The sequence below is a fragment of the Myotis nattereri genome (assembly GCF_964212035.1).
Source record: "Myotis nattereri genome assembly, chromosome: 5".
NCBI classification, from domain to species: domain Eukaryota; kingdom Metazoa; phylum Chordata; class Mammalia; order Chiroptera; family Vespertilionidae; genus Myotis; species Myotis nattereri.
Genome location: NC_138080.1, coordinates 85,956,447 through 85,983,211, shown reverse-complemented (window position 1 = coordinate 85,983,211; position 26,765 = coordinate 85,956,447). Strand labels below are relative to the sequence as shown.

Below are 26,765 nucleotides of genomic sequence, written 5' to 3'. Positions count from 1 at the left end.
GCTACCACAGGCAAAATATTAGCTACATGCTTTCAAAGCTAAGTGGCACCTTGAAAACAAACAGCACAGCACTCTTTGTTCATGAAATGTGTATGGCGTTTCTCAACGAACTCTTCGTGGAGGAATACTCTGAAACCCGAAATGGTTTATTCATCCAATGCTAAGCTGTGCTGTCCATGAACTATAGTGTCAATGCACTTGACAGTGTATATTGTGTTCTGTCCTTGCATGACAAGTGAACCCAAAGTTGCATAGAGGAACGGAGCAGTCCAGAAGCTCACTCATCTCTGAAAGCCCACATGGGTCTGCTTAATGGGCTTACCTTTCATGAGCTGGATTCAAAGACTTCTTAAATTTTGTACACCAGAAATTTAAAGTCATTTGACTGGATTTTCTTGTTGATCCTCAAACGAGGCCGCAGAAGTTACAGTTTTTCTTACCATAGAGTTGATCGGTTGATTTTCTTTCTATGCTACAGGCAAAAGAGTGAGTAGAGGGTAAGCTTCATGGGCAGGGATTCTGTCATTTCTTCCTGATGTATCCTAAGTACCCAAAGAGATCCTGGAACATAGTAGGTACTCAATAAATCCTTATTGAATGAATGAATGAATGAAACACTCTTCTGGGATTTAGCCTTATATAATTTCAGACCAAGTCAGTGTGGGATTTAGTAACATGCCCTTACTTTGTGGACTGTAATGAAATGGACAGATTAAAATAATTTCTTTGCTTCAACAGTTTTATTTATTCTAGCCAGCAGTCTGATGTGCTAAACAAAATGCTTTTGAGTGTTTCCCCTTAAACTCATAAAGGGGATTTATGAATGCTATTTCCATTTAGAGTAGAAAGTTGATTGGGTAATTAATAACGTTTCCATTTCTGATCCTATCTCTTCCCCCTTGCAAATCTGACACGTACTTGTCTGGAACGTCTCCCTTTGCAGAGCTCCTGAAATATTTGGGGTGAATCCACATTTCCAGAATAAATGATGTGACAAATGATAAGGCCTAGTTTAACATAATGGTTGTTATTCTTTTGGCTCACACTGTAATAGTGTTTGTTCCCTTTTACCTTCTTATCCTCAATTCTACTAGGAGATTAGGCACGATGTGGAGGGGAATGGTACAGACATGAGGAGCATGGGCTCTGACATCAAGTAGGGGTCCAGGGAGCTTGTAGTTGTGTGAGCTTAGGCAAGTCAGTTCATGTTTCTATGCCTCGGTTTGCAAAATCAGAAGAACAAAAAGCTATCATCTGGAATTGGGGAAATAAATTGGATAATGCACATACATATGCATAGCTTAATGTTGGCACACAGTAGGTTCTTTACAAGTACTTGTTATACATTATGATAGTAATGCTGCTACTACTACTTCTACTATTAACTTATCACACTGTTTCATGAACCTAAAAATTAAAAGCCTAGAGAAGTAATCTGCAGACATCTTTACTAACTTGGAGTGATAAAGGATAGAGTGGGCATGAATAAAGTTGCATATTTGAATCATGACTTATTTTTAAAATGTCATTTATAGAACATTAAAGTATACTTGGTAACTTATCTCAGGGAGGCTTTAGCTTAATCAGTGCACAGTAGACAGGAGATTTTAAACTATCCAGGTACTAGTAGTTAACCATTCATTATATGTGTACTAATAGACATCCATAAAAGTGTGTGCCCTGGGAGATGAGGAGGTAACTAAAACATGGCCCTGGCCTCAAGGGGCTCACCGTGAAGGGGGACAGAGGGAAATATATTGATTTTCTGCGATAAGTGTTTTCTCAGGGACATAGCACAGGTATACAGTGTGAGGCAAGGTTTGTAGTTTGCTTATAAATCTGAGAGAACTTTTAGGATATTTAGAATTTGATGCCTTTTTAATAAAGTAAATCTTCTCTCTACTACTCTTACTTCTCCGATGTGGTGCTTTCGCTAATTCTAGTGGGGAGGGGCGTGTCAGGGAAGACGTATCTTATACAAATTCTGAATTGCTAAAGCATAGCTTGTGAGGTTTTACTAGTCTAGGAAAGGAAGAAATATCTTTCCATAGTTTTAAACCATCATTTAACTATATTTGGATTACAGATGGATACCAGTAATATACTTAATGCCACACCACAGTAAATTGCAAGATAAAGACTGAAGCCTTTTTTTAAAAAATTTTGTTTTATTGCTTAAAGTATTACAAAGAGTATTACATATGTCTCCTTTTTCCCCCCCTTGACATTCCCCCCCCCCCCCCGGGCTCCCCTACCCCCCAGTGTCTTGTGTCCATTGGTTATGCTTATATGCATTCATACAAGTCCTTCGGTTGATCTCTTGAAGCCTTGAAACTAAGTGTCAAAAAATGTTGATTCATTCTTTAGTAGCAAAATCAGCTACTGTTCATTGAGGACCTGCATGGTGCCAGATGCTATACTTTATATAAAATTATTTTCTTTAATTCATATAACTACTCTTGGAGGTAGGTATTTTTCTCTAATTTTACAGATGAAGAAATGAAGTCAGACTGAGATTAAGGTAATTTGCCCAAGACTCCCACAGATGGGCTTCAAACTGAGGTCTCTTGGATTCTAAAACTCATTCTGTTTCAACACTTTGTGACTTCATTTTAATTTTGTTATTTATTTCTTAATTTTAAATTTAGAAATAATTTAACTTATTAAATGTCGCAAAAACAGCAAAGAATTCCAATACGCTCTTTACCCAGCTTCCCCAAACCATGTATAATTTTTAAAACCATGGAAATAACATTGATACAATGTTAACTAATCTACAGACCTTATTCAGACTTTGGCCGCTGTCCACTAATATTGTTTTTCCAGAATAGGACCCAATCCAGGACCCCACATTGCATTTAGTTTTCGTGTCTTAGTCTCCTCTGACGTGGGAGAGTTCATTAGTCTTTCAAACCATGGCGCTGTGAAGAGTACTGGTCAGTAATTTTAGAGACTTTGATTGTATCTTTAATGCATTGGGTTTATAAATGCATTACATGTTGAGATAAGAGGATTTTCCTTTGTATCCCAATTATAAACTATTTCTTTCAAAGACCTTCTTTATGTCATTCCCAGTTATTAGGACAGTTTTGAATGAATGAGGGAAATGTGACGGTGATTGGCCTTTGTGTAGCATGATAACTTCCCAGCCAGAGGGCCTTTGAGGGTCATCTGGTGGTCCCCTACCCTGGCATCTCAGATGGCAGCACCGTGGTCTGCATGTCGTAGCTCCTGGTCCTTTGTTCCTTCTACTTCATCATCCTACTGGCCTAAAAGGCCAGTGAACAGCCATTCAAAATATCTATTCATTTCACCACTGTTAGTTATTTTATTATTGAAATTTTGATTAATCAACAACCCCATTGATATTGGTATAAAATTAACTTTGCTTTTCCTTTAAGGTAGACTATTGCATGTAGCTTGTAAAGGGGATTTGGCCTAGCCCATAGTGATTTCTTTGTGTAGCTATACACCAAATCTCTTTTCAGCAGCCTAGGTAGCAAGGATTCCTTTAGTGCTTAACGGGGATGTTAATATATCAGATATTTTTTTTTTTAAATATTTTTTATTGATTAAGATATTACATATGTGTACCCTCTACCCCCCCTCTCCCCGCTCACCCCCTCACCCCCCCCGTTGTCCGTGTCCATTGGTTAGGCCTATATGCTTGCATATAAGTCCTTTGGTTGATCTTTCCCCCTTGTCCCCACCCTCCCCTACCTTCCCTCCAAGGCCCGACAGTCCAATCAATGCCTCTCCGTCTCTGGATCAGTCCTTGTTCATCAGTTTATGTTGTTCATTATATTCCACAAATAAGTGAGATCTTGTGGTATTTATCCGCTCTCCAGTTCCATCCATGCTGTGGCAAATGGTAAGAGTTCCTTTTTCTTCTTCCTCTTCTTAAAGAATACCTTTCAGCTTTTCATATAATGCTGGTTTGGTGGTGATGAACTCCTTTAGCTTATTCTTATCCGTGAAGCTCTTTATCTGACCTTCCATTCTGAATGATAGCTTTGCTGGATAAAGTAATCTTGGTTGCAGGTTCTTGCTATTCATCTCTTTGAATATTTCTTGCCACTCTCTTCTGGCCTGCATGGTTTCTGTTGAGAAATCAGCTGACAGTCGGATGGGTACTCCCTTGTAGGTAACTGAGTTTCTTTCTCTTGCTGCTTTTAAGATTCTCTCTTTATCTTTTGCTCTTGGCATTTTAATTATGATGTGTCTTGGTGTGGTCCTCTTTGGATTCCTTTTGTTTGGGGTTCTCTGCGCTTCCTGGACTTGTAAGTCCATTTCTTTCACCAGGTGGGGGAAGTTTTCTGTCATTATTTCTTCAAAAAGGTTTTCAATATCTTGCCCTCTCTCTCCTTCTGGTACCCCTATAATTCTGATGTTGGTACACTTGAAGTTGTCCCAGAGGTTCCTTACACTATCTTCATATTTTTTGAATCTCTTTTCTTTTTTCTTTTTCGGTTGGGTATTTTTTGTTTCTTTGCATTTCAAATCTTTGACTTGATTCTTGGGATCCTCTTGTCTGCTGTTGGAGCTCTGTAAAGTATTCTTTATTTCAGTCAGTGTATGCATAATTTCTAATTGGTCCTTTTTCATGACCTCCATGGTCTCACCATACTCCTTGAGGGATTCATTAAATTTATCGGCGGTTTCCATAAAATTCTTGACAAACCTTATAAACGTGGCCTTGAACTCTATATCCAGTCGTCTGTCCTCCTCCGTTTCTGCCAATTGTGACCTGTTTCTTTGTCTCCGCATTTTGGCTGCTTCCCTGTGTTGATAGAGTGGCCTGCGTGCCAGGTGTCCTGTAGGGCCCAGTGGCTCAGCCTCCCCAGTTACCTGGGGTGGACACTCTTGGTGCACTCTTGGTGCCTTGGTTGTTGTAGGATCACTGGGAGGAATTGACCTCCAGGCCAATTGGCTGTGGGAAGCAGCTGTGTCTGAAGTGGGAGAATGGACCCCCTCTGACCACTGGGTACAGTGGCTCCTGGATCTAAGGAGGTGCTAATTCAGCCCCTGCCTGAGGCCACACAGCAGGAACTACGAAGAGGCTCAGCTGTGAAGCAATGCAAGCCGCTGCGGGGCCTTGGGCCTTCTCTTGGAAGTTCCGGGTCTGGCTGGCCCGGCTGCAGTTAGGTAATTATCAGGTTGCAAAGTTCTGGGGCATTCACATGCAAAAGCCTCTGCCGCTCGGGTGGGGCGGGGTCTCTGGGAGTCAAAGGGCTAGAAAGAAGCTATGGCTGATTCTCCGCGCCCGGAGTCGCGCGTCTCAGTGTCCCGGCAATGGCTGCAAGCACCTCCAAGGGAAATCTGCCCCCAAGTTCGCCCGCTGCCACCTGAGAGAGCAGCCTCTCCCCGTATGAGACCTGGGTCCCCAGAGACTTCCCGGAACCGGAGATCAGAGCAATCGGGAGCTTGTGATTCAAAAAGACAGCCGCGTCCTCAGGTGCCACCCCCTTTCCGCGCGCGCGAGCCGCCGCCGTACCTCTGCACTCAGCCTCCGCAGCTCCTCTGGCTCTCAGCGTGCTTTTCTTTTCTTCTAGTTGTAGAAATTACACTCAGCCAGCCTTCCTGTTGTTTTGGACGATGTTTGCTCCGTCCTTTGGGCTAATTTTCAATTGTTGCGGGAGGCGACTATTTCCCGGTGTTTATCTATGCCGCCATCTTAGTTTCTCCTATATCAGATATTTTTAGTTGTCTTTGCAGAACTGATCATACAGATCTGTCAGCTTAGCTGCTTCCTGTGCTCTCTTGGATCATGCCATTTGGAAGTTGGTAAACAATGACTCCTTTTGAGGTCATTGACTTTTTTGGGAGGTGGAGTGGGGTGAGGAGTGTATTGACTTCTGAGGTTTTAGGAAAGTTGATACTTTACTAACTCCTTACTATCTTAAGGGAAGGCTTTATGAAAGCTTATATATATATATGCACTAGAGGCCCGATGCATGAAGATTCGTGCAAGAATAAGCCTTCCTTCCCCTGACTGCCGGCACTGACTTCGCTCCAGCTGGAGCCGCCTTCCGCCTCTCACCTTGTCGCATCAATTTGCATATTCCCTCCTTATTGGCTATGGGTGTCACCATCTTTGTCGCAGAGTTACAGTCAATTTGCATATTCTAGCTTTAGTAGATAGGCTTTTCCCCCCTCCTATAAATAGGAAAGGTAAATACTATATCTTCATGAAGCTCCTCTCACACGTGTATTGAGTGTTTTTCCTGTAATTAGATGGACTCAATTTCTTGGCCACTCACTTTCATAGCTGTGTGTTTGTTTTCATGTATATTTTGCTTTTACCCAGTATTTTGCAAGTTTTCGGCCTCTTACCTTTTAATATGTAAAAAATAAATGAAAGCAAGGTTTTTATGCCAATGTGGGAGAGTCTACATTTTACTCTTGTTAGATGTTACATACATGTGATGCATACAGTGATTATTTGCAATAGATCGGTATCTTGGGGAAAGGAGTTAGTTTATGCATTTTGTGAAGAAAGTGAAAATCCTAAGTTCAAAATGAAGTTAAATATACCTTAAAAAATCTCTTAAGTCACCCAGAAAATATGGCATGCATGGCGAAGGTGCACAGGCCCATGCAGTAATTCTTATGCCACTGCAGTTTGTGATCCCCTGAGCCAAGTCCAAGGGTGGCAGGGTTTTTGGAAGAGATCTGGGTCATCAGACCACTGTGCTTTCATGAGAGTTCCTAGTGTGGAGGGGGGACTGGAAAATCCAAGCCTGGCCTTGCTGTGTGAAGGTTTTACACCATCCCATTGTGCTTTTAACACGAAAACTCCTTATCTTGACACTTGTTAATAGGTTTACTGTTTTGGAGGTGACTAAATGAGATAGTACATACAGGAGTCTCTAATGCAGCACCCTGCAGTGCCACAGTCGATGCTCAGTAAGTCTTCAGTGGGCTGCTGCTGACCTAGCTCGACCCATTCCACTGTCGCCTCTCTGAGCAGCTTTCCCTCTCTCAACCCCTTGTCTGACTTCAGATCCATTTCTGTGAATTAAATCATGAATAGTCAAGTTACCACAAGATGATGTCAGATTATTTCAAGTAATGCCAGGTAGGGGGAGCCTCAGCACAATAAATCCTTACTTTTAAACAAGTTCAAACACTTGCCTTTTATGTCATGGTATTTAGCTGTTGTAAACAAACCTCTGATTTTTTTCCCATTCTCGTCTGGAAACGTGAGGCTCATGACTATCCAACTCCAAAAGTAGTTGCATAGGAAAATGACTCGACTCTTGCAGATGATTTTACTGGAATGAATAGTTCAGGATCTTTTGTGTTTGGTTAATAAAACTTCCATTTTACTTTTGTTATTCACAAGCATTATCTAATGGGTGACCACTTATTTATTTTACAGTGGCTTCTCTCCACAATTTTTATTCCCCTCTTATTCCTTAGTCTGATTTATTTTCTATATATATATATATCCTTTGTTCTCCCAACTAACATGTGAACTCTCTAAGTGGCTACAATTTTGTTTATTTTATTACTATATTCTCAGTGTCTGGAACAATGCCTGGCATGGCAGTTACTTAAAAAACATTTGAATGAAGAATAAATAGAGTTTTCACTATTATTTAAACTGAAACCCTTTGACTTAATAAACAAATATAAGAATTATGTAAAAGTGTGATGTTTCTGAGTTTATTATACTCTTTAGGAACTTCCCTGATAACTAAGTGAAGTAATAAGGACTGAAAACTTTGATCACTGCCCTTCTCTAGTGATTACATGTGCAATCTCTTTCATAATTTAGTTCAGTAATCTTCCTACAACTTACATTGTATGTACAATATTTGGTCAGGATGTACTGATGAGTAAAAAATGAGCAAACTAGGACTGTAGTAAAGGAAGTACTCTCACTTTACATTGGTGTGAAAGTTCTAGTACACACACACACACACACACACACACAATTCAGAGCATCTGTGTATCTCAGATATTGCCTTTGCTTCACGGGTGTTGTGTAGGTGAGGTGAGGCCCCTGAATGAGGAACAGAACAGCTAAACCCAAACATTATCTTCAGGAAATACTGAAGGCTAAATTTTGAGAAAGCAGTCATCATAATTTTGAGCATTTTCTTCCCAGAGCAAACATTAATGAAAGAATGAATAACTAAGTCATTTTTGATTAGTTATCAGGATTATAGTTGCCAGGATGGAAGTGTGAATGACAGTGTGTGGCACCGGGCATGACGAGGTGTGAGGCTGCTGAGGACTAGGATTGCTTTTCTCAGATTGGTTCCCAAACAAGAAGTAAGCTGTATTGTTCAAACTGATCGCTGAGGTCAGTCAGGTTTATCTGCCAAATCATTCCTTCATTCAGCGAATATTTATTGAGTGTCTACTGACGCCAGACACTGTGCAGGTGGTAGAGATGCAGGCGTGGCCGGGACAGACCATGTTCCCGCTCTCTCAGCCTCTGTTCTAGTCCAGTGTCCTTTGGGGCCACAGGTATCTTAAAGAATGTCTGAAGGTGAAGGACTTTTTCGATAAAGTCAAAATCAGTCAATGAGCCTCTTACACACACACACACACACACACACACACACACCCATGCACACTCACAAGCACGCACGCACCCAGCTGGGCATGGTGGGGGAGACCCACACTCACTGCGTTTTGCCTACTCTTTCCTGAGGTTCAGAAGAGGTATAGTCCCAAGTTTGCTGGGTGGAGGACCCTCTTCTTTTGCCCTCCAGCCTCTTTGCTGCTCTCACCTCCCCCTTATGATGTCTTGGATAAGACTTCCTGTACTTTTCTTTTCAGATTTGGTCACATGATAAAGCAGTAAGCCTCTGGGAAAAGAGTCCAAGGGGTGCTCAGCAGGCCTGAGTCAGCCGCCAACCTGACCTGTGGCTTTGAGTCACTTAGCTCCCTAAGTCTCCCCTTTTGCAACTGAGCAATGGAAAGGGTTGGATTTGAGTAACTGATGTGGGTGTAGGTTAAGTGGACATGGACATTGAAGGCAACAGAGCATCTGTGGGTACATTACAGCCTTGGTGCTCGTGAGCAGGCTGATTTTGAGAAAATTATTTACTTTATCCAAGTCTTGATTCTTACTTGTGAAAGGGGAAAAACAGCATGTATGTCATGGGATAGGTTTGAGAATTAAACTGAAAATATATACACTGCCTAGGACAAAAATGGTAGCTACTAGCAGCCTTATTATATCCAAACTGTCCTTCAGGGGAATGTAGTCCATCAGTAAATTGTTTATTGAGGACCTGGCATAGACTGCTCCTAGGATTATGTTCCTGTGATGCTAATCCAGCTACCAGGCAGTGGAATAGGACAGTAGTGAAGGAATTCACTCCGTGTTAGGCCTGGTTGAATTCCCTGGCTCTCCACGCACTAGCTGGTGACCCTAAGCTCTTTGACCTTTATTCAGTTTCCATTTCTGAAAGGTGGGATAATGATATCACAGAACCAAGTCACAGCAAAGAGGCTGCTAGGGGATTGAAACAGGACTGTGCAAGTAAAGCCTTTAGCACCGTGGCTGGCACAAAGAACGCTCTTGATTTAAGGCTGTTTCAATATTGCTAGTATTAATTATTGATTAGCTTAACCTAACCTCCTCCTCTGCACCCAGGGCTGGGTTGGGTCTAAGAAAGCTTCCTCCTAGCTGTTTTTAGCCTCTCACTTACCTGGGCTGAAGTAGTAAAATGAAGGCCCTTGATTGAAAACGGGCCTTAGACATTGCTTGGAGAATATTTACTGTTCCCGCGCATCACTGTGGTTACTACGGAAGAGTTCACCTTGGTGAAAGATGGATGCTAATTCTTCTCTATGTGTTTTCTTTTAGTATCCCAACCCCATGGATAAAAATGTCATCGCGGTAAACACTGTGGAGGAAAAAAGAGGTAAGTTCTCTGAGTTTACGTCACTTCATGGATCCTGATTTTTGTAAAGATGTGTGTGTGTTTGTGGTGTGTGTACAGCCTGTTACGTTTTAAACAGGTGTAATTCTGTATTTGAGGTGACTGAGAGAAGAGAGCACTGAGCACTTCTAGCAGTAGAAGGCGTGCCTACTATGCTCTTGCCACTTTCTCAGTTAATAGTTCATTGATGACAATTATAACAGCTAACACTTTTGAGCACTTAATATGTGCCAGCCACATTTTCTTTTATTAACTCATGTGATCTTCAAAACAATGTATGGGATAGGTATTATGGTTACTTCTGTTTAGTGAATGAAGAAACCAAGGTAGAGAGAGAGAAATAACTTGTCCAAGTTTGCATGATTATATCCTGTAACATATTCATATATCATTTTAGAGATGGCAGATGGTTAATAGCATGTGTGTGAGATGTGACTGTAAAGTGATCGGTTATGGCGCCATAACTGTACTTACTGTGTTTCAGTATTGACAAGAGCAAGTGATGATATGTTATGCTCGTGTGGCCTGTTGTTGTCAATAAAGTTTTATTGGTACTCAGCCATGCCTGTTTGTTTATATTTTATCTATGGCTGCTTCCTGGTGACAACAGCAGAGTTGAGTTTTTGCAACAGAGCCTGTAAGGCTCACAAAACCTGAAACCACCTGGCCCTTTACAGGAAATGTTTCCTGACCCTGGACTAGAGTGTCAGAGTCTCTTCTCTGTCCCTCATATCTCCTGTGGAAGCGTTTTCTCTCTCGGTATTTGAACGTGAGACCTGGGCACTGCAGGGAACTATAATGATGGGCACAGTCCATCTCTAAACCTTTGGAGACACTCTGCCCCCAATGTGACATGTTCCAGAGCCTTTGGAGTAGACGTATGATGGTACTTTTCATTACATGACGCTGAGGCCTCTGTCCTCGGTGAACAGAAAACAGTCTTTGCTTGTGAGGTTATTTTCTGCACTTCCACAACTTCTATAAAAATATTAAAAAACACACATTTTCTCAGGTACCAGCACTCAGTGTGGGAGAAACTTGTTATTTGGCAAGTCCTGATTTCAAGTCCTGATTTTGTTACTATAACCTAACTTCTTGGAGGCTCAGGCTCTTCATCATTCAATGGGAAAATAATAAACCTGCTTTTAGGTTGTTGTGAAGATCAAATGAGAGAACAATGAGCATATTCCAGAGTGGCAAAGCAACATTAATTATAATTTCCACCATCGACCAGGGCATCTTTGCCTGTAGGAGTGGCTAATCCATTTCAGTACGTGTGCTGCAAACATTGGATGAGATGGCAGGAGGAGTGCTGATCGGCAGAGAAGACAAATCAGTCTCTTACCCTGTCAACAGCTTCCCCTCAGAAGCTTGTTTGCACCAAGGTTCGGGCTCCTGTAGCCAGAGCCGTGGGAAACCTCCTAGGAGTGTGGCCTAGCCACGGGAGTTCACAGCGCAAACGACAGTGCTGCTAAGTTTATCTTTTTCTCTAACTTTTTCTGAACTCACATTTATTGAATGGTTTCATTCTTTCTTTTCATTTCATTTCATTTCTTTCTTTTTTTTCTTTTCTTTTTTTTTTTTTACATTTCTGGTGTTCTGGAAACTTTCTTCTAAAACAGTAGTTCCAGTCTCGGGGAGTCTGCTCCCCTTTGAGAGAAAGGTATGCCGAATAAAATTAATTATAAGTTTAAATTTTGTAGTCAGAAATCTGGGCTTGAAAACATGTTTGGTGCAGAAGATGGTAGAATCAGACTCTCCATTTCTTTGTTGTTAAAACATTCTCTTTGTTGGAGTTGAGCAGGAGGCTCACTGACCATTGTCTTTGGAGTTTGACATTGATAGTTCACAGCAGTGAACAATTTGTGATCTTTTATTCTTGACTTTAGAATGTGCACTTGTGAGTAGCTATTTACATATATTCCTTGATCACAGATAAGTGTATTTGGAATGATTTGGCCCAGAAAAGTGGTCAGAGACCCTAAGTTTTGAGTGAATTTTTTTTAATTCCACATATAAGAAATGGAGATTGACATTCAAAGTTTTATTGACCATAAGACAAGCATACATTTCCTTAAATATTCTTTTGAGTGTAAAATTTTTCTGTTTCTAGATGTGTCAACAGGGATCATCTATAGAAAGAGGATTGCAATCTGTCGGAATGTGGTTCCAGAAATTTTAAGGAAGGTAAATTCATTTCAAAACGTTAGTAGCTTTGGTGTAACAGTGGGTAATTTTCTAATAGTCATGAAAAGAGCATTTTCTGATGGAACGGAGCGTTAGAACTTTTCCAGTTCTCTTACCTCATAGCCCTTCAGAGAAAGAAAGGTCTGTTATATCCAGCTTCAGTTTTTACCTCCTTTTCATGAACCCCTGAGGGCCTGCTGCCTGGAGCCATTTTCACTACCCTAGAAACCAGTCTGAGGTCAGGCATGAGAAATAATGCTTAAAAAAAAGATTTTTTATTGGTTTCATAGAGAAAGCAAGAAAGAGGGAAGGAGAGAGAAACATTGACGTGAGAGCAAAACATTGACTGGCTGGCTGCCTCCTGCACGCTCCCTACAGGAGATTGAGACTGCAACCTGGGCATGTGCCCCAACCTGGAATCTCACCAGCCACCTTTCAGTGCATGGGATGACACCCAACCAACCGAGCCAAACCAGCCAGGGCCAGCCTCAGTTTTGGCAGATGCCCCTGGAGATAGTTTTTTTCCTGTCTAGTTCTGTGTTTTTCTCTTTTGTGGATGACTCTTAGTGGACATAGAGCTGGTCTGCACTTATTTTAAAGATACCTTGGACATTTGACATCAAGTGACCATCTTTCCTTATCTGTCCATGGTTAGCTGTGACTCTTAAGTAAGAGTGATCACAGGTGGGCAGACGGTAGGTATGTTGTCAGATCTTTAGTGGGAGAGGTAAAAGCTTCAGTTCTGCTTCACTCTCAGGGAGGATCGTTATTTCAGGGAGCAGATGCTCTTGGTGCTCTCCGTAAGCCTTTTTGTGTATGTCTCTGTAAAGTGATGGTGTTGATGATGAAATCTTCATGATAGCAAATTGTTTTCTCTCCTTGAAATCCTTCAGCACACTGGTGATTGTTGGAAAAAAAGGTAAGTGGAGATTTAAATCACATTGCTTGAACTGTAGAGAAATTAGCGACAAGAGCGTTTTTAGAATCATTAGGAAATACGAGGAGAGCATCCTGATTCACAGTTTCAGAAGCGTCTCAGATGGTGGTTTCAGCCCGGAAGTGATTCTGCGTGTGACGTGGAGCCCAGCTGGGCTCCTGCCCACGAGCTTGGAAATGCCATCGCTGTGCCATCTGCAGGAAAAATGGCGGCTTCTATCACTTCTGTCACATTCTTTAGTGGAAAGAAGGGTGCTATGACAATGAAAATGAGCTTTCTTTTATTTTCCAGGTGGTAAAATGTGTTGCAATTTGTGCAGCAAATTCTTACTGGCTTTTTCCGCCAAGTGCGTGCCCTGCCTGCCTTTGACCTATATACATGCTTTGAATCTATTATTTAAAAAGGCATTCAACTTTGTGTTGTATCTCAATTCTTTTTTTTTTTTAAATATATTTTATTGATTTTTTACAGAGAGGAAGGGAGAGTGAGAGTTAGAAACATCGATGAGAGAGAAACATCTATCAGCTGCCTCCTGCACATCTCCTACTGGGGATATGCCCTCAACCCAGGTACATGCCCTTGACCGGAATCGAACCTGGGACCTTTCAGTCCGCAGGCCGACGCTCTATCCACTGAACCAAACCGATTTCGGCGTATCTCAATTCTTAAATAATTTAAGGACACCTCTAACTTGTACCGTTTTTGCCTTTGCAGTTTTCCATGTCTCCTCCACCTAGGAAAGCATACATTTCTAGGTATAGACAGAGTTTAAAATGAAGAAAATATTTTACCTGATATCGTCCTGCACGGAAGCCCATAGTGGGCCCAGTTAGAATCCGTCAATTTAAGAAGGCCATAACCAGCCCTAGAGGAGACGCTGAGGAGGGTGATAATTTGCTTAGTGCTTAGCAGTTAGGGAAATCAGGCCAAGGACTGAACGGCCTGCATAAATCCCGGGCCATTTGCACATCCTCACCAGCACTTAGTAAGGTCATAGCATGTTTGATTATCAAGGACTTACAGCCACATATTAGGATCATTTCTCCTCTTAATTATCCAAGACTGAGAGCACTTCTGGGTGCAGTCTTTACGTAGCCTGCTCTTCCGAAATTGAGAAAGCTGTCCTCCCTCTGTTGAACAGGTGAGCATTTTAAAGATACCCGATATCCAGTTAGAAGAGGAATCATGGCTCAATCCCCAGAAAAGAAGCATGGCTATCCAGAGTCACTGCCTTACGTGGACACAGTATGCATCCATGAAGGAAGAGTCTGTCTTCCAAGAAAGTATGGAAAATCCAAATTGGTAAGATCTCCTGTGTGTGTGTTTGCATGTGTTTGCGTGTGTGTGTGTGTGTGTGTGTGTGTGTACGTACATGTAGGTTGGGTGCAGGGATGCACAAATGAACACATGTATTAAAAAGCTATAATGTACACTTACAACCTATATGATCTTATTAACCAATGTCACCCCAATAAATTTAATAAAAAGCACCTATGATTTCATACTTATAACCTCTGTTTACTTCTCACATAAATTATACATTAATTTTTAATCACATAGGTAATTAATGAGTAGATTTCCCTATGGAGGGAAAACGGCAGAGCTCACCTCCTTTCTGGCCACCCTGTTCAATCCTGGTGTCTCTGCCTTCTGCAGTGGCAATGAGTGTCATCACTGAGCTGAGTATTTTTCTAGACTTTGAAGAGATCCCTTTAGGTACCTACCTGTGTACTCACAAAGCCTGCATAGTATGGTCTCATATATCTGCTTTTACATACATGCTTTCATTCTGTGTGAACCATTGTGCCCTTATCTTTTTTGCTTAATTAGAATATTTCTAAACTTTATCCATAACATATAAATATATACGTCTATACATGCCATATTCCTTTGAACTATTGTATCAACTTCCACCTTATGATTACACTGTATTCTATTTAGCTTTTTCCTTTTTGACAGATGTTCTGGTGGTTTCCAGTTTTCCTTATTATAAACAGTACTGCAGTATTGGTAAGGCATATGATCCTCATAAATGCCATATGTGAATGTTTCTCTAAAGGAGAAATTTTAATTCTCAGGTTTATTGAGATATTATTTACATATAATAAAATTTATTCTTGCCCTGGCTGGTTTGGCTCAGTGATTAAAGTGTTGGCCTGTGGACTGAAGGGTCATGGGGTTTGATTCCCAGCCAAGGGGGCATGCACCTCGGTTGCAGGTTCGCTACCTGGCCCTGGTCGGGGCATATGTGGGGGCAACCAATTGATCTTCCTTCCTCCCTTCCTTCCTTCCTTCCTTCCTTCCTTCCTTCCTTCCTTCCTTCCTTCCTCCCTCCCTCCCTTTCTCTCTCTCTCTCTCTCTCTCTCTCTCTCTCTCTCTCTCTCTCTCCTTCTCCTCCTCCCCCTCCCCCTCTCCCTCCCCCTCTCCCTCCCCTCCCCTTCCCTCCCCTCCCCCTCCCCTCCCCTTCCCTCCCCTCCCCCTCCCCTCCCCTTCCCTCCCCTCCCCCTCCTCCTCCCCCTCTCCCTCCTCTTCCTCCCTCCTCCCTCCTCCCCCCTCCTCCTCCTCCTCCTCCTCTTCCTCCTCCTCCTCCTCCTCCTCCTCCTCCTCCTCCTCCTCCTCCTCCTTCTTCCTTCTCCTTCTCCTTCCACTCTGTCTGAAAATCAATGGAAGGGATATCCTGAAACAAAAGGATTGCATGGGAGGGAGGAGCGCCTGGATAAAAATAATTGGAATATACTAGCGAGGAAGAGGTACTACACACCTTTTCCCTCTTCACCTTGGTGCCCATTGTTTTTGTCATGCTTTGGAAGCAATAGAAACTTACCAATGCAAATGAATACAGGGATCTCTCTATCCATGAGAGGCCTCCCATGGGATAGGAGCCAGGAACTGGAAAGCTAGCAGGAACAAAGGCAGCCTCATGGTCTCTTGTCTTTCTATACCTGGCTCAGTTGTCTAACAGTCTGCAGCCTGCTTTATTCCCACAGCCCACCTAGCTCCTCTAGACTTCTACAGGTTCTCATCCGATGCCACAGTAACTGGCTAGGTCTTGGGTAGAATCCCACCTCTGAACTATAATTATATGCCTTTGCACAATTGACTCCACTTCTCTAAGCCTCAGTTTCCTCATCAGTATGAAAGGGGTAATATCCCTACCTCCAAGGGTTGCTGTGACAGTCAAATGAGAGTAGTCAATAAATGTTACTGTCTAGTATTACTACCTTTATTGTTGCTGTTATCAGAATCTTAAAAATCCACCTGAGTCTCATCTTTAGCATGTATTATCTTACTGTTTATAATTGTTTCCATTAGGCTGCAGGAAGATGCTGTGTGTTGTGACTTTGAGTTTCTTCAGCGCACCATCTCGGGGAAAAGAGCTCCTCAATCCAAGAGGCATGGTGGGGAGGGACCCTTCCATTTTAGGTTCAGCGTGAGATTTGAGCACTGGAGGGAGAGCATCCAGAGTGAATGCAAGCGTTTAGCAGGGACCAAATCCCCTGTGTTCTGGTTTTCTTCCTGGTCCGTGCCGTGACTGTGGCTGCCATAGACCCAGGGGCATCACGCACGGAGCTCTGAGGAACTACCTGTTTCCAGAGTCAGAGATGTTGGGCCAATGCACGGCTTTCCCTTGGACGCTTGTCCCAAGTCGGAGAGTAGAAATAAAAAAATAAAAAATTGACAGCCAGCTCTTGTAGGAATGTGCTTTATTTAATATGTGGAACAGGACACAGGCATTTGCTTTTGCTAGTGGAGAATGGAGTACATTGTTTTAATTTCTCAGAAGGCAAAGTCGTGGTTTCTGCCCTCTGAAACCTTACATTCTGAAATAAGCGTATTCATTTCTTATGATCTGGGGTTTGCTTTCCTTCTTTGAAATATATTTGTTAGTTTCTTATTCTTTTATTAGTTTTTAATGGACTATGTGGGAATATAATGGATATGCATTTGATCTGTCTTTAATAATGGACATTTACCTTATCCAAGTAATGCAATTCTAAAAGATAATCATTTTATAAACGCATTTTCTTGGGCGTTGCTCTTTCACCATAGCTGTTTGGGTTTTTGCGATAAGTAGTAAGGTTTCTCTTATCTTGAAGCTGTCACCGCCAGTGGAGACTCACTCTGTTTATGATGTTGTGAGCTGGAGGTTTTGCTTTTGAGTAGCAGAACCACTCTTCCATATTCAGCATTGAGCATTCTAATGCCAATGTCTTCACCTTCCCATGTCTTAAGAATTTCTGCTAATCCATTGTCGCTTACAGATCTGATTTCTGAGATTTCAAAGTGCTCAGCCTAGTAGAGTATGTATTAATCACATCTGATATGTTGATTCCATTTTTGTAAAATATCAAAAAGTCGTTTCTCCTGAAATACAGTGAAAGAAACAAGCCAAAGTCAAACCTTACACACAGATTAAATGAATGGGATGAGCAACTGTTCTTAGTTCAATGAATTTCCCTTATAATTGAAGTTACTCATATGAATAGTCTTTATTCTAACAAATAAGGTAGGTAACATTTAGAAATTTTTGTTTTTCAACTCCTGGATTAAAACATCCCAAGTTTCGAATTTTCATCTGGTGAATCACAAATAGTATAATGTGCATGTTTAAAGGGGCTAATTTTGGGCATTTTTCTTTGTGTATCTATTTTTTTTTCTTACTCTGAAGTCTTTTATTTGTTTCCAGGAGTAAATTGGACACTTTGTTAACTTTCATGTGTTTAGCACTGGTCTTTTTAGTTGACTGCCAAACCTGCTTTCACTGCGACATGAAAATATTCTGACTCTGTTAACTTTACTTGAGTATTATTTCTAATCTCTAATCCTGGTGATAAAGAGCTTGAGAGTATAATTATCTAATAGCCTGAGTAAATATCATTGTATTTGTCCTAAAACATGACTCCCTGTGCTCACATCGACCTGGATTTCCAGGCCTTTTCCGTGTAAATATGACATCTGGGCAGGAACCTTCTTTTTGGCTCAGTAAGACTGCTCTCCAAAAGATACTTGCTTGCCTTTTATGTTTGTGCTCATGTACCAGGTCTCTGTATTCTCATCTGCTGTACCTGACCTTCAGTGTGTACCTAGCTCGGTACTCGGCTCGTAGAGGAGGCTCCGTGGCCATTTGTTGAATGATTGACGAATAACCATCTGCTCAAGGAGTTACAGATAATGGGCTGAAGTGGGCACGAAGGGAGGGACGTGAAAAGGGATGGAACCAACAGGAGGGGCAAGTGCAATTGGGGAAAGTCCAATAGGATTTGGTAGGAAATTCGATGTAGAGGGAATCTGGAACCATTCATATGGAGACCTAGTAATGGTGTTGCTGCTTGGATGCTGGCATGCTGTTTGACTCTGGGCAAAAGGGATAAAGCTGGCCGAGCTCCCTCACAGAGTGATGTAAAGGTTTAATAAGATAATAAATGGAGAACTTCCTCACTTGGAGGGTATAAGGCACTAGATAAATGAAAGTTGTTGTTGGAACTAATGGTGAATATAAATGCTGTGTTCAAAGTGGGGTGATTCTTTAAAGTACTAACTTTGAAAAATGGAGTAAGCTGTTTTATTGCAAAGGCTGGTGATGATTGAACTGGAAACAATGATGTTCAGCCAAGAGAGCATTCTGTGCCATTTCCAAGTAAGAGCTTTTGAAATATTTTAGTGAATGCCTCTGGATATTTTTTCATCCTCCTACCCTTTTTTTTTTTTGAGTTGTGTATTAATGCAGGGCTCAGGGAGAAGGGTAAGCCTGGAGATAATTTTAGTCCTGGGGGCTTGGGCTGACTCCTGGAGATCACTGTCTTAAAAAAGTCCTCTAGCCCTAGCCAGTTTGGCTCAGTAGGTAGAGCATCAGCCTTCAGACTAAAGGGTCCCAGGTTCGATTCCAGTCAAGAGCACATGCCCAGATTGTGGGCTCGATCCCCAGTAGGGGCTGTGAAGGAGGCAGCCAATCAGTGATTCTCTCTCATCATTGATGTTTCTATCTCTCTCTCTCCCTCTCCCTTCCTCTCTGAAATCAATATATATATTTTATCCTCAAGTGAGGATAAAAGAAAAAAAGTCCTCTAGGTAAATCTGTTGAGCAGCTCAGTTTGAAAGCCCCTGATCACCTGTCTGTACCCTGTGGGCACAGGGGTGAGCAAGCATCTAGCTGGCAGTCCTTTTGGAGCTCCCTTCTGCGCAACATTCCTGCCAATCTCATAAAGCATGAGCAGCTGATCATCTGGCTCTCCAGCAAACAGTGAACACTTTTCAGCAGAAACACCCTGTTAGAAAGTAGCAAAACTCAGATTAGAGTCCTCTTGAATTTATGCAAGAGAGGAATAATCAGTGGAAGTAAGGATGAAGAAGGGAGGCTTGAGTTGGATTCATGTCAAAATGTGTTATGTTTTCTTATGGAGCAGATGCCATTTTAACCTTCCTTCCTTTCTTTCTTTCCTCCCTTCCTTCCTTCTTTCCTTCCTTGCCTTTTTTTTAAGTTTCTTGCATCTGTAGTAAATAAAAAGTTTCAGTATTAAAAATTATATTTTAGTCCTGGCTGGTGTTTCTCAGTGGTTAGAGTGTTGGCCTGTGCACCAAAGGATCATGGTTCAATTCCTGGTCCAGGTTGCATATCTGGATTGGGGTTTTAATCCCCAGTTGGGGTGTGTGCAGGAGGCAATCAACCAATGTGTCTCTCTTGCATCGATGTTTCTTTTTCTCCCTCCCTCCCTTCCTTTCACTCAATCAATAGAAAAAATATCCTTGGTGAGGATTAACAAAAAAAATTACAGTATTTTATTAACCAGGCAAGGATCCTATGCAGAACAACTTAGAGGTCATGAGACAATAGACAGAACCCGATGACAGTCTAGTTAGTTTAAGGCTCTGCCTTCTCCATCTTTCTAAGCACGACTAGTATTCGTAGCTAAGCAAAGAGATGGAAAATAAAACTGACAAGCTGAGTTCAGTTTCCTGGTTTGCATTTATGGCTGGAATGCTCTGTGCTGGAGGCATTTTGAGGCATTTTCTGTGCTGGAGGTGGAGGCTGCTGCATTGAATATGCATCTGACCTCAAGGGGGTTGTAGCGGTGAGAGGAACTGAGGAGTGGTCAGTCCTAGCTTGTTCTGTGTGATTCTCCCCTCTGCTCTGGGATGACTCAGCGGCCTCATGTCTGAAGTTAGGAAAACCCTCCAGCCCTCACCTAGGTCAAGATTGGATGAATCTTGCTCTAAGGATTCTTCATTACATTGAAATAGAAAGCTTCCTCTTTTCTCACGTGTATTCCATGTTCAGAGTAGAACCGTTACAAAATACACATAAGAAAGAAGAACATAACATGTTCATGCCCTCTTCAGGTTTGTGCTCTTTCTGGTCAGTGACCCTAAAGAAAACCATATTTGACCTCCATCCTTATGGATTCGTTCTGCCTGGGGTTGCTCTTCACAGGGATGGAGCCGTACACTCTGTGCTCTGTTGTCTCAGATTTCTTTTGCTCAGCATCCTGTCTATGAGCATCATCTGATGTGTATTGATAGTTTGTTCTTTCCCCATTGCTGTGTAGCCTTCCACTGTGGGAGCATACTATAGTTGGAGCAATTTATTTACTCATTTTTACAAACATGAAATCATCCTGTATGTGGTATTCTGACTTTTACATGAATTGATGATTACATTTGGGACCATCTTTTCTTATTAAATATGCCATTTTAAAAAATGATGTATTTGTGGCTGATTACATGTACTTATTGGATAAAATATTTTAGTGTGCTTTATTAACATCCTAATTTGGGGGCATTTGCAATATTTGCATGATTTACTGTTATAAATAAGGATGTGGTGAATGTCTTTATAGGCTGGCCTAAGTCCTCCTCTAATCTAAGATTATTTGCTTAGGCAGTATTGTTAGAGGTAGGTGTTATGTGTCCAAGGGTTTGCGTATATTTGAGGCTTTTATTAGATATTGCTAAACTGCAACATGCATTCTTAAGCGCCTCAGACAACTCCCCAGGGCATGGCAGTTGGCAGTGTTGTGCAGACCTACATCTCCAGGGCCCAGTGCAAAACGAAAATCCAGAGTCCCTTGTTCAAAAATGGTTAAGAATTTCAAAATAGTGATAGGAGGGCAGCCCTTCTGACAGCTGTGCCTGTGCGGCCACGTGGATCACACATCCTGGAAGCCAGCCCTGGATGCGAGGCATTCACCGGTGGGACCGATATCCCGACACCTCCTACCAGACCAGTTCACAGACTGCAGGAGATGTCACCACAATAAGAATATCTGTGGAACCTTCATTTCCCCTCGGACACTTTGATTAAATTCCATCGTGAAAACAATTAGGCAAGGTTTGCCACACCTAACCAGTCAATACCTCAAGGACAGGCTCTTACAGCTCTTGTTTTCCTGGAAACTGCTGTATTTAGGATTCGGAGCTGGTGATTCCATGCTCTGGGAATTAGTTCCTGATACATATTTCCTCTGAACTATGTTATTTTCCCCAATCAGAAGGAACCAGAATTTTAAATGACCCCAAAGTAGGAGACCAATGGTATAAACTGCCATTCACTTTCGCAAGGGTGTTCAAAATTTGAGCTGTGCTGTCTTTGTTGTGATTCCATTGTGTCCTATGTTGAATTATGTCCGCCTATGAACCAATCGATAGAAGTGACTCAGATACAAGTGAATGAGTGAATGAGCCTCCTCTTTTTTTAAAAAAAAATATATTTCTTTATTAATTTCAGAGAGGAAGGGAGAAGGAGAGAGAGAGAGAGAAACATCAATGATGAGAGAGAATCATTGATTGGCTGCCTCCTGCACACCCCACACTGGGGATCGAGCCCACAACCCAGGCATGTGCCCTTGGCCTGAACCGAACCTGGGACCCTTCAGTCCGCAGGCTGATGCCCTATCCACTGGGCCAAGCCGGCCAGGGCGAGCCTCCTCTTTTTACATAATTGTCCGGTTACTGTGGGGCTTATCTCTCAGCCAGGTGAAGGCTGTCCCCTACTGACTTCAGCAGGTGGGACTCTTAAGACATTTGGTTCAATTCCCCTGACATAAGTACTGAGATGTACTATCACTTTCTCCCCTTCTTTTGCTTCTTCCCTTCTTTTCCCCTACCCTCTCTTCTTTGCTCCATCCTTGTGTTCCTAATGCATTATTGATTTTCTACCATATGCTAGTCATTGCAATTGGCATTGATGCAGTGATGAAGAAAAAATACAGGTACAACCATTCAGAAAAACATTTGGCATAAATCTATTAAAATAGAAAGTGTGCCTGTCCTGTGGCCAAGATATTTAATTGCTAGATACTCTAGAGCAGTGGTTCTCAGCCTTCCTAATGCCACGACCCTTTAATACAGTTCCTCATGTTGTGGTGACCCCCAACCATAAAATTATTTTCGTTGCTACTTCATAACTAATTTTGCTACTGTTATGAATCATAATGTAAATATCTGATATGCAGGATGTATTTTTATTGTTACAAATTGAACATAATTAAAGCATAGTGATTAATCACAAAAACAATATGTAATTATATATGTGTTTTCTGATGGTCTTAGGCAACCCCTGTGAAAGGGTCGTTCGACCCCCAAAGGGGCCGTGACCCACAGGTTGAGAACCGCTGCTCTAGAGACTCTTGTGCACATATATACCTGGATGTATTATGCATATTTTCATTATAGCACCGTTGATAATAGCTCCAAACTGGGCCCATTCTAAATGTCCATCTTCAGTAGAGTGGATATATAATTTGGAGAATTTTCAAACAATAGAACACTGTGCAGCAATAACAATGAATAAACAGTAGCTACATGCAATAATATGGATTAGTCTTAGCTGAGGACATGGGCTTTATTCTCTGCCTTAGTAAACAGCCAGAGACAACATCAGTGTGAGTGTAGGACACTGACTCTGAGCAGTGTGGGTGGAGACAGGGACCCCATTGGGAGGCAGTATGGGGGTCCTGGGGAGAGAAAGCCATCAGGTAATTAATGAGACTTTAACTGAAGAATAAGCCAGAAGTTAGCTTAGTCCTGTGTGGAAAATGGTTCTTGGTAGCACAGAGCCTTTAAAGAATAATTTTTATTTATATAAAAATGATAATCAGGGTCTTATTCTATATAATAAAAGGGTAATATGCAAATTGACCCTAACAGCAGAATGACCACTGGACTAGTCACTATGAGGCACACTGATGACCACCTCTTGGTCTCTTTCCCCGGCCGGCAGGCTCTGATCTCCTGATGGTAAATGAGGAACTGGGGGTGGGTGGCAGGGGATGCAGGTAGCACCAGGCCAAGGCCCCTGTCCCGCCAGTCGCCCCACACATAGAGGGTGACCTGTGGCGGGGGTGGGGCCAGTGAGATGGCGGGAACAACCAACCTTTCGGTCCCTTCCCCCGGCCGTCAGGCGTCGGTCACCTGATAGTGAACAGGGAACCGAGGGTGGGTGGTGGTGGGGAGTGGGGCCGGCTGTGGGCAGCCAGGGAAGATGGCCATGACCACAGGCCAGGTCTAGGGACTGTACCTGTGTACGAATTTCGTATGCCGGGCCTCTAGTTATTAATATTTTTGGTGATTGGCAAATAATACATATTTATTATAGAAAATTAGTAAGAAGAACAAAGTAAATAATGCCTATAATTCACCCATAAATTTTCTTGTTAATATTTTAGTTGTCCATTTGTTGAAACTCAGCCATTAGCAGTCACAAGGGAGAGAATGACATTGACTGTTGAGAGATGTTAGAAAGAAAACAAACACAACCTGTCAATTGATTGCATGGATCGATTGGAAAAAGAACCATATAACATGTTGCTGAGATTTCTAAGGTCGTAGACTAGGAGGACGCTTGTGTCATTAACTGAGGTATGAGCAGGACTGGAGTTTTGAGGTTTCAGTAGAAAATGAATGTGCATGACATCAAGTTATATGACCTTGGGCAAGTTCTTTAGCTTCTCTTTACCATAGTTTTCTCAGTAAGAGATAGAACAAATTTTAGACTAACAACCTTAGAAGGTAATATAATGTCTGATAGAAAATATACACTGTTACTATGCATTTCTTTGAAGAGTCGGTGTGACCTAGGTATATTACATCATAAAGGAGATGCAGCCCTTTCTTTAGGCTTAACAGATAAAAGACAGGTATAAGAAAACTAGAATCTCCTATGTCTCTTTAGGGAAGCAGAACAGGGCAAACGTGGGGTGGGAGAAAGTCTTAGGGCAAAACGCACAAAGAACTAAGGGTACATAGTGTGGGAAAAGGGAAGCCCTCAGGTGATTAATGAGACTTTAAGTGAAGGATAAACCAGAAGTTAGCATACTCCTGTGTTGAAAATGGTTCTTGGTAGCACATAGCCTTTAAAGAATAATTTTTATATAAAAATGATCATCAGGGCCTAGCTGTCCATTTGTTCGTGCATTCATCAATCTATTTATCCCTCCTCCTCCTCCTCCTCCTCCTCCTCTTCCCCCTCTTCCTCCTCCTTCCTCAAAAAGGGCTGAAATTAAACTGTATATTGTTGTGCAACCTGCACAGGAACTTACAAAGAGGTTTCTCTAACATGAGGGATTTACGTTAGCTCTGTGTAGTAAGAAGCAAATACAGTATCTGATGTGCTTTGTCAGTGAGTTATTTAGGGAAAGTGCAACGTTTTCTTCTCTGGCAATCCTGAAATATAATGGAATAAACTCGTTGATGGCAAGGGCAGGACCCCGCTTCACTGTCCTGTTATTGTCCCATATGTGGGAAAACCCTGAGCATGCTTTTCTGAGCACACACTTCTAAAATGGGTGAAAAGAAATATCGCTTAGAATATGATGTGAGACACTTTTATTAATCCCTCACCTATAATTGCGTTGAGGACTGGAGAGTGCATCTATCCCAAGAGGGTAAGACTGCTTAACATTTCATTTTTAAATATTAAAATCACTGTTAAATTCTACTCTGACTAATCAGGAATAAAGACAGGAAAGATTAGTGTCACATGAGCAAATCATTTTAAATAGGCTTAAATCTAAGAGGTGGAAGCTGCTTCGCCTAGCTTATAACTATTTGCCTAGACCATCTATATTGGATTGGCTAGAATAACTCTGTGTGTGTGTGTGTGTGTGTGTGTGTGTGTGTGTGAAAGAGAGAGAGAGAGAGAATCAAAGTCAAAGAGAGAGGACACAGAGTGTTCTGAAGGCTTTGTTCTTCTGTGTGTATGATCTAAATGTAGAGTCTACTAATATAAGAGGATTGGAGAGAAGGTCTAATTAATTATTAGATAACTATTGGGATTGGGGAAAAGGTCTAATTAATTAAGTTAGATAACTATTGTTACCAAAATCACAGCTTTTTGGATCCATAATTTTCTCTGAACATTTTTATTAGTGTCAGTAAATGTGCTTATATATGCAGGCCCGCGCGCGCACACACACACACACACACACACACACACAGAAGGACATGGTTCCTATCTCCTTTCCATAGAAATCTAAGAAGGTAGGGAAGTTACTTCCTTTGTAGACTCTTTTTTTTTAAAATATATTTTATTGATTTTTTACAGAGAAGAAGGGAGAGGGATAGAGAGTTAGAAACATCAATCAGCTGCCTCCTGCACGCCCCCCAGTGGGGATGTGCCCGCAACCAAGGTACATGCCCTTGACCGGAATCGAACCTGGGACCCTTGAGTCCGCAGGCCGATGCTCTATCCACTGAGCCAAACCGGTTCGGCAATGTAGACTCTTTTTGATTGTAAAAAATTTAAATTCATTCATTCAGTCATTAAACAAATGCTCCTTGAACTCATTGAGGTAAGCACGGTGCTGAAAATGGGGGAGAGGAGATTGTCCAAAAGCATAAGTAGTGACAACAGGCCTTTTAGTCAGTGATGCACCGGTAACTGTTCCTCTGTACCTATTACTTGGTGGCCTCAGAGGAGAAGTCCTTGTTGCCTGCAGGATAAAGTCTTACCTCCTCAGCCTGAGCAGACCATTTGCAGTGTGGTCCCCAGTTGTCTTTCTAGCCTCATCTCCTGACAGCTCCTATGTCCATCATCTCCAGTCATTCCTACGGGGAGAATTCGATTTCTTTACAATCAAAAAAACTCAACTAACTATTGGGGCCTTTCAGAAAAGTAGCGAGTCCTTAGCCCTGTTTCTTCTGCCTGAGTCCTAGTGGTTTTCCTGTGGTGAATGCTCTGCCTGCATTGGCTGATGGGACACTCACTCGCTGGTGTCTGTCTGCAGACTGTGGTGCTGTAATAAGCTGTCATGCCTGCCTTTGTTCCTAGCAGCCTCCCAGCGTCCAAAACGTAAAGGGACTGCCTTCCCCTTCAGCCTTCTCAATAGGTGGGACAGAAAGAAGTTCTCGGGCAGCCGCCATGTAAAACCAGTGTTGGGCGTACCTTTCGTTCTTTCTTTCTCCCAGTGGAGCAGCCAGGAGTTGGGAGTTTTCTCCTGATGGTGTGCGCTGTGCTGGGTGGATGGGGGCCATGGTAGGTAAATGCAACCAACTTTCTTATTCACTCTGATGCAGTTCTGCGTGGCTTTGCAATCACAGGGCAGGTGCTGGAACCTCTTAACTGGTGTGTGGAATTTTTACAAAGGCAGTTGGGTCCTTCTATTGTTGTTCAGTCAGTGTCTCCAAGGAGGAGCAAGGGCCTGCGGCTTCCCCTTCTGCCATCTTTCTGACATCATTGTGAAGTGTGACCCACATCTCTGCTTTATGAATTGGAGATCATTAATATTGGTAGAATTTAAATA

The 26,765-nt window shown here is 42.1% G+C and overlaps 1 protein-coding gene across 1 annotated transcript in view; it reads left to right on the top strand.

The window, feature by feature from the left end:
• The window catches only part of PRELID2 (PRELI domain containing 2), a 64,129-nt gene that overhangs the window by 5,042 nt on the left and 32,322 nt on the right, over window positions 1-26,765 (top strand). Inside the window, 4 exon segments of the mRNA XM_081093226.1 lie at window positions 9,830-9,887; window positions 12,019-12,092; window positions 14,137-14,162; window positions 14,164-14,331. Of these exon segments, the coding sequence (XP_080949352.1) occupies window positions 9,830-9,887; window positions 12,019-12,092; window positions 14,137-14,162; window positions 14,164-14,331 (326 nt within the window).